Consider the following 12094-nt stretch of genomic DNA (forward strand, 5'->3'; position numbering starts at 1 on the left):
CTGTGGGTGTGAAGGGAATCCTTAAGTCCTGATACAAGTTAATTGGAGCCAACAGGCCTGCCAATCAATTCAACCATAAAGTAAACAGCTTTGAGTTTTTTGGTAATTTTTCCAGAGCAACACTCACCAGCACACTTGGTCCTGGTGATGAGTGGTGGTCCTGGCTGCCCCGTGCCACCTTCACCCGGGCGTGTGAGCAGGACCCGAATCTCATATTCGGTGTCAGGGTCCAGGTGCCAGAGCTTGTACGTTGGTGCATTGACAGCGTGGGTCTCGGTCCAAGTCCCAGATGTCATCCTGTACTCCACTTCTTTCAGGATAATGGGGCCATCCCCAATGATGGAGTTGGCATTCAGCTGGATAAGCAAGTACGTGGGCCCAACGCCCAGCAGCTGTGGGGGTGCTATTGGGCGAGGCGGCTCTGCAGGGGAGACAAAAGATAAGGCAGCGATAAAACAAAAGCTGGAAAACCCACTAAGAGGAGGGGTCTCTACACAGGGAGTTGTCAGAGTTTGGTCAGCAAGCATTCCAAACCACAGAAAGAAATTCTAACTGACATGAGTGAAGAAGAGCTGAGGAGAATTTCAGCTGATGGAAGTGAGTGGCGCACTAATGGCATCTGCTCAATGCTGTGTTTTCCTTTTAAAAATCTCAGCTAGAGACCACAAAATCCTGTCTGATTTATATATTGCTGCTGCTTGAGATTTTTTTTTCGGAACAAAACTATGCTCATTTATATAATTTACCAATAATTTGAAATTTTCTTTTATTGACTGAAGCCACATTTGCACTTTCCTTATAGAAAGAGCTGCAAGAAATGATACACTACCCCTGCACAGAATATTCTTAAAAATGAATATCACTGCAGTTAATCTGAAACCCATTGGATGCAGTTAGGGAAAAGGATACAGATGCTTATTACAGGCATTCAGAATACTCAGAACTGAGCAAAGCTGCCAGGAGAATGACAAAATAAAGACATATGGCAACAACATATAATATTTTATTCTTTAGTAAGTTACTACAGATTTTGCAACTTGAACAATAGGACGTGTGTTGCCTTTTGTCATCCCCTCTTCTCATCAGCTTCTGCCTGCCTACGTATTTCAATGCAGCTGCAAAGTGAAAAAGGTAATGACAGACCAAACAGAAAGAGGTGGTCCCCCCTACCCTGAGAAATGTTAACATAGAAAGATTGCCTCAGCATGATTTATTTTAAGAAACAATCACAGGCAACACGTATTTTTCTAATAAAATGAATTCACTGATAAACAAGGAAGGTTCATTTTCATTCCAGATGGCTCATATTTCAGCTAATTTGTTTCAGTTAATTAGGCAACAATGCTAAATTCAGTGCACACAGGGGTTCACATAGCAGCCATGCAGAACTAACAAATCAGCAACTCTAAGCAGGTAGAGGAGATCTCATGGCCAGTACATTAAAAATAACTTTTAACCCCAGACCGCAAGGTTTCCCTAGCAGGGGACCCTTACATTCTACACGACAGAAGTTAAGACACAAATGCATCGCACGTATTCTGCCTCCCAGGGATGATGCCACCAGTGTCAATGACAGAACACGTGGTGGGGAGTGGTGGACCTCCTTTGACATCCCATCCTCCCTGCATGATGAAGTTCATGATGAAGCCCCGGTTCTGCCTGCTTCCCTTCCAGGTACCACAGCTTGCTCCAAGCAGTATATTTACCAGCTCTATAAGCAACCCAGTTTCCCAGATTTTGGCACATATCTTGAGGACCTTTTTCTAAATCAGCTGCTTCTCAAACCACTCAGTTTGGAGACCAGGGAATCTGTAGCCATGCCATAGAGGGACCTGATTTTTTCCCCCCAGAGTGAAAGGTGAGCACTCCAAGGTGTTTCTGTTTCTGCTTCAGGATATATAAAACCATAAAAAGTACCTCAATTAATTATTAACCTTTTACCCTTCTTTGGCAATGTATGTGCTTATGAATTGATTTAGATCCCTACCTGCATCAAAGATCAGAAATGCAACTGGCCATAATGAGGGCAGTTTATTTGCTGTGGAGCTAACATATTAAATGTCCAACTAATGTATTCTAAGGTCAGTGTATATTACAACAGAAAACATCATCATTGATGAGCATGATGCACTACCAACTCCAAGTTATAAACTTCTAAAACATATGGCTATGTTTAGAAGTATACACTTTGATTAAGAGCTGGATTATCACAAATAAAACCTCTCATTAATGAGGGTATTGCCTATTAAGTTTTTATGTTAAGAAGTAAAGCACATTCTTATATTAGCATACGCATTTTGTTTTTAAGCTCTTGAGGCCAAGGAGACTTATTTATAAAGTCTCTCCCAGTTCCAATAAATTATGCATGAATTTTAATCAGTTAGCAAATGAACAAGTAATTGTTCTGCAGCATTATTAATATTCTTCATAATATAATATACTATCAGAACCAGAGGTGAGGTGCAAGCAGAAATCCCAAAAGTACACTAAGTATCAACTGAAGCATGCAATCCCAATATACCAGGATAAACTTTTCTGATGTTACCCAATTAGCTTTCTATTAATTATTCCCATTCATTATTCTATAACCACATCTCCAATTATAATTTGAAATCACAATTTCCTTTTGTATATACAGCAACCTGAAACTTTTACAGTTTAAAAATTGCCATTGATAGCTAAAAAAGATAGAACAAAGCCATTATTAATGTTTTGGTTGCCATTCCCATATAAAATACCACACATATCAACAATACTTTTCTTTCAGTGAGTTTTAAAACATAATTTAAATCCTTCAAGGAAGTATATGTTGCTGGCTTTTTTTACCCTAGCAATCTGGGTCTACCTGTAGTAAATAATCCAGTTTCAGAGTGCCCTGAGAAGACAGCCTGCCAAAAAATGAAAAACCTCTTACATGAGGCATGAAAAATAAAAGGAGATGCATGAAAAAGTACCCTAAAGAAAATCACCCTCTCAGAAGTTTGTTCTGGCTTATAAACAACATAAAAACCCAGCTTCAGCCCAGCCAGGTGATGGTTTAGATGTTCAGAGCCTGGATTAGAGGTAGAATTACAGGAAGTTAAGGGTCACCAGGTGCCCACCACAGCACCTTTCCTCCTCCCTGGCCCTGTCAGTATGCTGCAATGCAGGTGGTCCCTACTCAGATGCATTTTGTGGCTTCCAGTCACCCAGACCCAAAGCCAGGTGAGGCAGCACAGTGATGTCCCTCCACACTCTGCCTGCCTTGATCATTCCAACCCAACAGGAGAGCTGTGCCCTTTATTTCTGCCAAAAAGAACCGACCTTCCTCAATTACTATGAGGAGATATGGCTAAGGCATACAGTATACTCAGCAATCAATTTTCCTTTCCTTAGCCATGAACTCTCTGTGAAAAGCCATAAGGTTCTAAACCATAACTTATGGGAAAATATTTCAATCCATAGATGGTTTAACTTATCAGTAGAATCACAGTTTTAATAGGCATTTAAGATACACTAAAAAGTTTGATCAAAGACACTACAATGGTGAGTTTCATTTCTTCCTTTGCTAAGCACAAAATTTAAGATTCCTTATCCAATGTAACCAGCTTAATTACCCACTCATTTTCTGACTATATTTTTAGCCAGTGTATAAAGGTGTTAAATCTGATTATATCCTTCTAGTTTTCACGGCCACTAACATCACAGAAAGACTATATTAAAAGACCACTTGTACATCTGCAAGATATTAAATAAATGAAAGTGTTTTCATGCATAGCATGCTGCAGTATTTGGTCAGCTCTGGTTTTGACATAAAATGCCCACAGCTAAGGTAATAAAAAAATTAAGACTGACATTTCATCAGTACTAAGTTCTCATTCTGCTGAACTACTAGCAGTACATTATGCTCACATCAGTATGTATATGACATTGTATATTAAACATAGTGTGATATTTAGGCACCAATGACTAGAATAAGCATGCAACTTCAACCTCCTCTACCAGTCTTCCTACAGTTAAGTTGTTGTGTCATATTTTTAATATGAAACATTGTATGCGAATAATTACGCATTCACAGAGAGAAAAAGCAACCAGAAAAGGTCATTAGTGCTATTTGTATAGTAACTAATACACATAAAATTTCCAATATTCTCAAGCCACATATGCACATTATACTAAATTGCCTTCCAAGATTAAACACTTCCTAAATTAAAAACAAAGGAAGGTAGTTTCATTTGTGTCTTACTGGCAATTGTGTACTGTTAATGATCAGTTCAAAGCAAAAAAATAAAAATAAACCAGAATCCTACATATTGTTCCATTTTGGAGCAAAAGCTGATACTGGATGCATGCCTGATATAATCTTATTTTCAAATCTTATTTACAAGAGTCATGTTTTGCTGAGCATAACATGTACCACTCACAAGAGACTCTTGCTAGAGAGCAGAAGGGTTTGGAGAGGGGGGAGAAGAGGGCTGGTCAGCCCACAGCATAAACACTCAGAGCAGGTACATGCCTTTCTCCACTCTTATCCTGTACTTGTGCCTTGTACAGGACCTGCAAACATTGGTGCTGGGCAGTGACAGCTGGCAAGTCTCCTCCACTCATGCACACACTGTTCCTTCCCTCTGCTGACAGCATGTTCAGCTTGCTCTGCGAAATATCTCACACCAAGCCATGCACTTGGTATGCTGATGAGCATTAACTGCTTACCCAATACACACAACAAGGGTAATCACAAAAAGTTTAATTTTTACAAGTATACCAAAGCATTCATTCATTATAGGAAGACCAACATCAGCTTCACCTCCTCAGAAACTAAAATTGATTTTTTAATTACACCATAAGCTATCAAGAAAGTAGGTCAACCAAAATACAAAGTTACTTTAAAATTTGTCATAACTCAAAGAAGCAAAAATATGAAATCATGTAAATACAGCTAATACTGGATGTTCTAGGGAGTATAGCAAAAATGTCTCCACAAATGACTAAAGACTGACTCAGCTCCCACCTAACTCACTTCCTCTTCTAGAGAAATTTTTTGCAAAGCTGTTTAAGCATGTCTGCATATTTCTTACAGCCTCTCTCGTTTTCTAGTTGAATTCAGCTGAAGTTCAGTGGCTGACCCACACTGGCTATGTCTCGTTGGAGCACAATTTTTGCCATAGGAAGCCCTGTGGGACCAGGGACCACAGGTGTGGGACACCCAGGCAATGTGAGACACCCAAGGCATAGAGGGGTAAGGGCTGAATCCCTGCTTGCCAGAAGCTGGACCTGTGGAGAAGTGCACCTCTGCACTGGGCTCCAGATTGCACATGCAGATATCGTGGCAAAGCTGCATCAGAAGACCCATGGCATGAGGGCAGAAGGGCATGGGGAAGCAGGCTGCCAATTCCTTCCAAGAGCTACAATGCTTCAGTACTCTTTGCATTCTGGAAGACTACATACTGCTCTAGAGATTCATGTGTTTTAAAAAGTATTGAAAACCAGAAGAAGTAGAAATATTTGTTTAAAATTTGGAGAACATGATTGACATTTAGAAGAAAAAGTTATGGCAGTCAAGCACTAGCAGGGAAACAACATTCTTGGTCTTAAAAAGCGGGTTAATCCAGCAGAAAAAAAGAATTAACAAGAAGTAGTGACTGAAAACTTAAATTCAAAAAGAGTATTAAGCCACAAATGGAACAATGAGAACAGTAACTGAAGAACAGAAACAGTAGGAAAATCTGCATTCTCTTAATTTTAAGCTGGGGAGAAAACAGAAGATGTTTCTCATACCTACAGCTCCAAAGAAGTCTAACTGAAAGAAATTATGCGGTCATGAAGGCTGTGACAAAATGAATTATGAAAGGTTTGAAAATAAAAACAAACCATGGAGGCTTTGAGCCCAAACACTCGGTTTGTTTTTTTTTTTATTTTTGCAAAAAATTATTCTGCATCTGGCATATCTTTAATTGAGACTAGAAATATTTCATTCAGCTCTCCAAAATTGTAAGGAAGTACTGCTCTGACAGGAAAAAAAAATAAAAATCAGAATTTAAGACAAATAAGTTTATTTTGTACTTGGCCTATCTGCAAGGACACCTGGCTGTCATCTACACTGATAGCAGCTCGACAAGACCTGCCACCCCTCAGCACCAGTACAAGGTGTATAAACATAAACAGGGGACTTTGCCAACTAAGGGGAAAGCATTACACAAAACACTACTTGCCTGATAGGAAATTCTTCTGCTCAGTTAAAAAGCAGGTTAAATGCAGAGGACTGAAGGATGCCAAGCTGAAAGCACAGACCTGATGAGCAGAAGAGGTACCATGAACCTTAAAGTCACAAAAAAACTTAAGATCTTGTTGGAAATTTAAAAATAAACTGCAGTCACTCTGAGGTTTATTTTTAAATTTCCAACAAGATCTTAAGTTTTCTCTTTCTGTGCATGACAGACTGCACTCACAGCTATCACCCTATATGCTCCATCTCTAATGAGTCCTTTGGTTCTTACTGGTTTTGCTGAATAAGACATCCAAGACAAAATATGCCTTAGATAGTTTGTGCAACACATTGAAGACAGTTCAGTAATGGGAGATGAGCACTCTCCTTGGCTTCTGAAAATCAGGAAATGCACAAAGACTGGGAAAAAAACCCAAAGCCAAAAAACCAAGAATGTGGCATATTTTCTTTTTCAGCATTACTGAAAACACACCTCTAGGTCTACATTGCTCCAAGACCTAACCGCTAATCAGACTTCACATGGGAAGTCCAATAAACAAAATTATATCAGGACAATGTTAACTACCCAATTCATAGGTGCAGACACACAGCCAGCCTTCGGTGAGAAATGCTGCCACGAGGGACTTAGTTAATGAGGTTCTTGCCTGCACACCACATAATGGTACTAGCTTTTCTCGCCTCAGCAGCCCACCTTATTCCTGTGACAAAGAAGAAGAACAAGTGCAAGCTTATTCTCAGCCAGACATACTATACATCAGCTCCGTAGATTACTCCTGCCCAAGAGACACAATGCATCTGAAAAACGTCAGAATAAAGGAGGATGAGCTCGACCGCTGGGCAGGGCACATTGCAGAGGCTGCAGGAAGGCATGCTTTCTTAAACCATCTGCAGCCCTCAAAATAACTCACCTCAGAGAAATTTTACAATCACCTCCACTACTGCAAGACCAAACGGTGCTGAGAAATTAACACAATAAAAACCCAACCAACTGCAAGTCCTTTGGAGCTCTCACAAGCCTTGGCCATTTAATTAATAATTCCCCAAGACATCAGTTGGCTTTTCTTCTTGTTCATAAACTCGTTTACCATTTTCTTAATACACTTATTTGTTTCTTTTCTTTTTTTCCTCACAGTGGACAAAAATGTCTCTCTGTTTATCAAGTTTTACTCATTTTACGCATTTTCTACATTGTTAACAATTGTAGATTGTCAATTTTTTTTTCTGATAGGAAAGTTTCTATTGCTCCCATCTTTGTCTTCTACAACTAGCTTGGAGAAGGCACTGTACTGATGAGAAGGCAGACTTTTTCATAAAAATAACTAACTTTTATATATTACACCATAGAATGACTTCTTCATGTAGAAGTCAGAAGGTTTTTACAGTGAAGTGTTCCATGTAGCTACAGGCCTGTCTTGAGTTAAAAAAAACAAAACAAAAAAAATACCCCAAAGCCAAAACCAAACCAAACTCCAACACGATCAAAAACTAATTCCAATTTATCTCAGCTGCTGTCCTGTGACCATAAGTGATGGTGGCTGCATGAAGAAACTTAAACAGCTCATGATCTACGATTCTGCTATAAAGGTTTTCCTCAAACTCTTTTTTTCTTTTTAATTTCACTTATGCAGACTATTTCTGTGACTTCAGAAAATTATTTCTGTGACTTTAAAATAGAATTTATCACAACTGCAGAGTATTTGGCACTAGCTGCTAGTCCAGAGGTTGAGACAAAACACCTACAAAATGTTACATTTTAATTAAGAAAGTTAGTTGTCTGGAACAAAAGAACTCATTCTAAGTAATGGTTTAGTGACCAGGTGGTATCAAGTGATTTATCCAACTCTCTGAAGAGAGTTTGCAAGACCATTTTCATTGTCTTTTATTACTTGAAATGGAAAAACTGAAAGGATCAATTTTAAATAAACATTAAAAAAATATCTATAACATTGAAATTCAGGTAACTACCTAGAGAATCAATCACTGGAGAAAAAAACAGCAACAAACAAATGGCAAACTGAACAGGGAGCTCACAATACTGGCTTAGGTAGGGTACTGACATATTTCAACATAATTTCTCTAATTTGGGGTCTGCAAACAGGAATAGTAGGTCACAAGCTCACTTCTAGCTACTGTTTTAGCTTTGAGCACCCAATATATAAAGTTTGTGTCGTAGATACGACAAAGTCTGCAAGCTCATGCAGCTAAAATGTATTTAATTTAGGTGACGTGGCAGTTAGTGACCAGCTAAAGTGCTGAAATAGGAATTATTTCAGCAGCAAAAACTGCTAACTTCTGCATAGTGATGTTATATCCTATGCATCACTGTGGCACTTTATTCACCTTGATTTGAAACACCACCACACTCATTTTATTATCTTCCTTTAAAATAAAGGAACAGTGTGCAGCTTTAGCATTGTCAGCAGAAAGTGTAAACAAGGTTAAGAACATGCCCAGCTCATATGTTTAAAAAAAAAAAAGTCTGTCTAAAAATTGGAATATGTCATCTCTCTAACCAATTTATGATCAGGACACATGCCTAGTTTTTGAATGATAGTAGCTATGTTACTATGGGAATCAATTAGAAGATTATGACACATTTTGTCAAAAAGACTGCATTGTGTAAAGACACAGATGCAGCACAATGTAAGAAAAAGAGGTGCCTGTAATGAGAAAACATTCAAATTTTAAATAGGAAAAAGAAAATCAGTCAGCATAAATGACTCAGCTGTAGAAATGTCTCCAGCAAAGACTTGATTACAATGACTTCATTATCCACATGTATCAGTAATGCCCTCGAGATGTCAATGTTGAGATTACTGTTGGAAAGAAATATTTTATCTGCTTCATTGTCAGGAACCAGTAGGTTGAGAACAAAGTTTAATACCTTCTTCAAAATTGGTGCTTCCCAAGAATTACTCTCAACTCTACAAGGCTTTGCAATTTGACAATACTGTGATTGCATGCACATCCACATGCTGTCAATGGTGAGAAGGAATACAACTACAGATTACAGAAAGAATACCTGAAGAAAAACAAATAATTGTTTTAGAGACTCCAGAATTTTCTTTCATATGGTGATGCAACATGTGATGGGAATAGATTTCTTTTCTGAGTACTTGGATTATTTTAATTTTTATTTAATTTTAATTCTGAACTGGCCCTGTTGAGATTGTGAAGATTTTTGCATTATTCTTATATCTGTAGATGCTGTAGTTATGCTCACACACTCAGTTTACTGCCTAAACAACCCAAATATAGAAACTTTCTGACAGACAAAAGTTACAGTGACATATTTATAATCAAACTCAAAAAATGCAAACGCCTGCAACAAAACCAGAGCATTTCAATAGGATTCAGTGAAGCAAAAATAAATCAATAAATAGATAAAAATACAAAGAGGGGAAAAAAAATAACACGGATTTACACCTCACTAGCTCTACCTATCTATAAAACTTGAAAACTAAAAATAATCACCCAGACAGCACTCCTGCCTATCTGGGAATTCTCCTGTATGCCTTATTTTGGAAGTCACACGCCAGTACTACTACAAATTTTTATCACCAGCTCTCCTGCATGCCTTTTAAATGGCAGAGAAAAAATGTGTCGTGCTGTTGGGACAGTAGCATCGCGAGACAGGATTCAAAATTGGATCATACTCCATAAATGCAATGAGCTGTACATGACCTTGTACCAGAAGGGTACTGAAGTCTAACGTACCTGCAGATGAGAGGAATAGCTAGCATGGCTTTGGTTTCCAAGCATTTACAGTTGTATTTAATAGCAATTACATAAACTTAAGTGTGTGAGAGATGAGGCTGATTTTACAGTAACCATTAACTCAAACTATGGGCTAAATAATTGATGCACAGGGATGGGGAAAGGGAGAGGGAAAGAAAAAGGGAGGGAGAGGGAAAAGGGAAAAGTCACACACTTATTATTAAGGCAAGACCTTAAAAATGCACAAGGGGCAGAGATGAATAGAAAACCTTCCCCTTCAGACTTGGAAGGCATTCAGCAAAGTTCTTTCTCAGGCATCCCATTTCATGTACGGTAAAAGCTTTCTGTCAGCACTTGAATACTACCATCAAAGGAAGGTAATGTAAGGGTTACACATTAATGATCATGTACAGGGATTTTGTGTGCACTCAGCCTATGCAAATCTACAGGGAGAAATGACAGAATTCATCACCACTTTTGAGCAAATTTATTTTTGAGGGGCTGTTTTCTCGCTCAAATCCCTCTCTTTCTATTCATAATCTTTTCTAAGACACATATAGATGTTCCCACCAGCAATGTCTTCACATTTCTTATTACAGCATGTCCAAACATTTCTTGCCAAAAATGCCTGAAGGCAGCCCGCTGGAATGACAGAGAAGGGGACTAATTTTAGGAGGCACTGAGACACTTCCCTCAATCTATGCAATGAACCAACAGAAACCAAAATGGTTTTTACATCACAGTTTTACCTCACAGATGTGAAATATTCATCATCTAACATGCACCTCAGAGGGCAACCCTACTCCTCCACCTCCCACCATCAGTGTTGCTTGCAGTGTCACTCCTCTACACTACATTCACAGAGGTTTAGGTTTAAAGCTCAGCTTGCAGGGCGGGACTTGGAAGTTCCCTGCTTTCCAGGTTCCTGCAGCAGCTTCCAGTTGCTTTCAGACAAAAGCCAGTGTCAGCAGACAAACAGAAACACAAGTTCACCTTTGTGTTTGAGAGAGGCGAAAAAGGAAGGCAAGGACTGAGACTACCTTTTAAGAAGGTGCTGGCTACTACATCTTGCTTTTACCATGAAAATCAGCCTCAGAAAGGGGCAGGGGGACACACGTGGCCAAAAGTAACCATCATCCTTGCCACAGCAGCTGGACAGATGTAAAGAAATACCTGTGAAATGAGGGTAACAATGCAGCTGTCATTCACCCCATTGCCAAATGGATTCTGAGTCTGATGAAAAGTCTGAAAGAAATTTCTAGAAAAACAAATAATAACAGAAAACCCCATCAGTTCTGCATGCTAATGAGATCTTTATGAGATATTATGATTTTGTATGAGTAGACAAAAGCCTGTTATCTTTGTTTTGTTGCAAAAAAGGTTCAAAGTATCAATATGAATCTGGAACAGAAACTCCCTGAGTAGAGCAAAAGAGTCTAAATTTTACATCTTATTTTAATTGACGCAAACATTCAGTTTAGAAAAAATCCTCTCTTTGCTCTCTTATTTTAACCATTCTGAACTATCTTACAACTTCTTTAATGAGCAAACTTAACAAGAATATACAGCTTCTTATTCTGCTATTGCATATTTTAATTCTTGAATATGATACTAACCAATATCTACTTAAGCTGGGCTGGCAAACTCGAAGTTCTGGAACCAGCCTTGTGTATTCACAAAGGAAAGGCAAACAAAATCAACAACTCTACAGAAATAATAAGAGAAGAAATTATTAGGGTAGAAATTGTACAGTACAGCTTTTCTCTCCAAATACAAGATCCACCGGTAATAATATAGTTTATAATAATAAGCACCATTGTGGAAATTGCTACCTTCAAAGGTTGCACAAGTAACCCATATTGTTTATTACATTTACACATATGCCTGTGCATAACAGGCATTTCATTGAAGGCTGGGGTTTTGTTGGTTCTTCATGTTCAACCAAGCACCTAAGAGCACATTACAAAAGATTTGGAGACAAAAATAAATCAGTTGTCACCATATGGTAGTAATACCTTAAAGTAGCCCTTACATTTTACATAAATGTTGGTGACAAAAGCATGCCATCATGGGGAAAAAAAAGTTTTTGTGCAATTTTACCAGCAAGCTCTGTTGGCCCCAAAGCTGGGAACACTTTTTCAGAAATTTTAAATACTGTTTTTGATCAAGACA

At 38.4% G+C, this 12094-nt stretch overlaps 1 protein-coding gene across 1 annotated transcript in view; it reads right to left on the minus strand.

The window, feature by feature from the left end:
* Nucleotides 1-12094, minus strand: part of PTPRK (protein tyrosine phosphatase receptor type K) — a 297434-nt gene that overhangs the window by 159792 nt on the left and 125548 nt on the right. The window contains exon 7 of the mRNA XM_031066727.1: nt 128-421. Within this exon, the coding sequence (XP_030922587.1) occupies nt 128-421 (294 nt within the window). The remainder of the gene's footprint in view (nt 1-127; nt 422-12094) is intronic.

Source organism: Geospiza fortis, unplaced genomic scaffold (assembly GCF_000277835.1).
Source record: "Geospiza fortis unplaced genomic scaffold, GeoFor_1.0 scaffold98, whole genome shotgun sequence".
NCBI lineage: Eukaryota > Metazoa > Chordata > Aves > Passeriformes > Thraupidae > Geospiza > Geospiza fortis.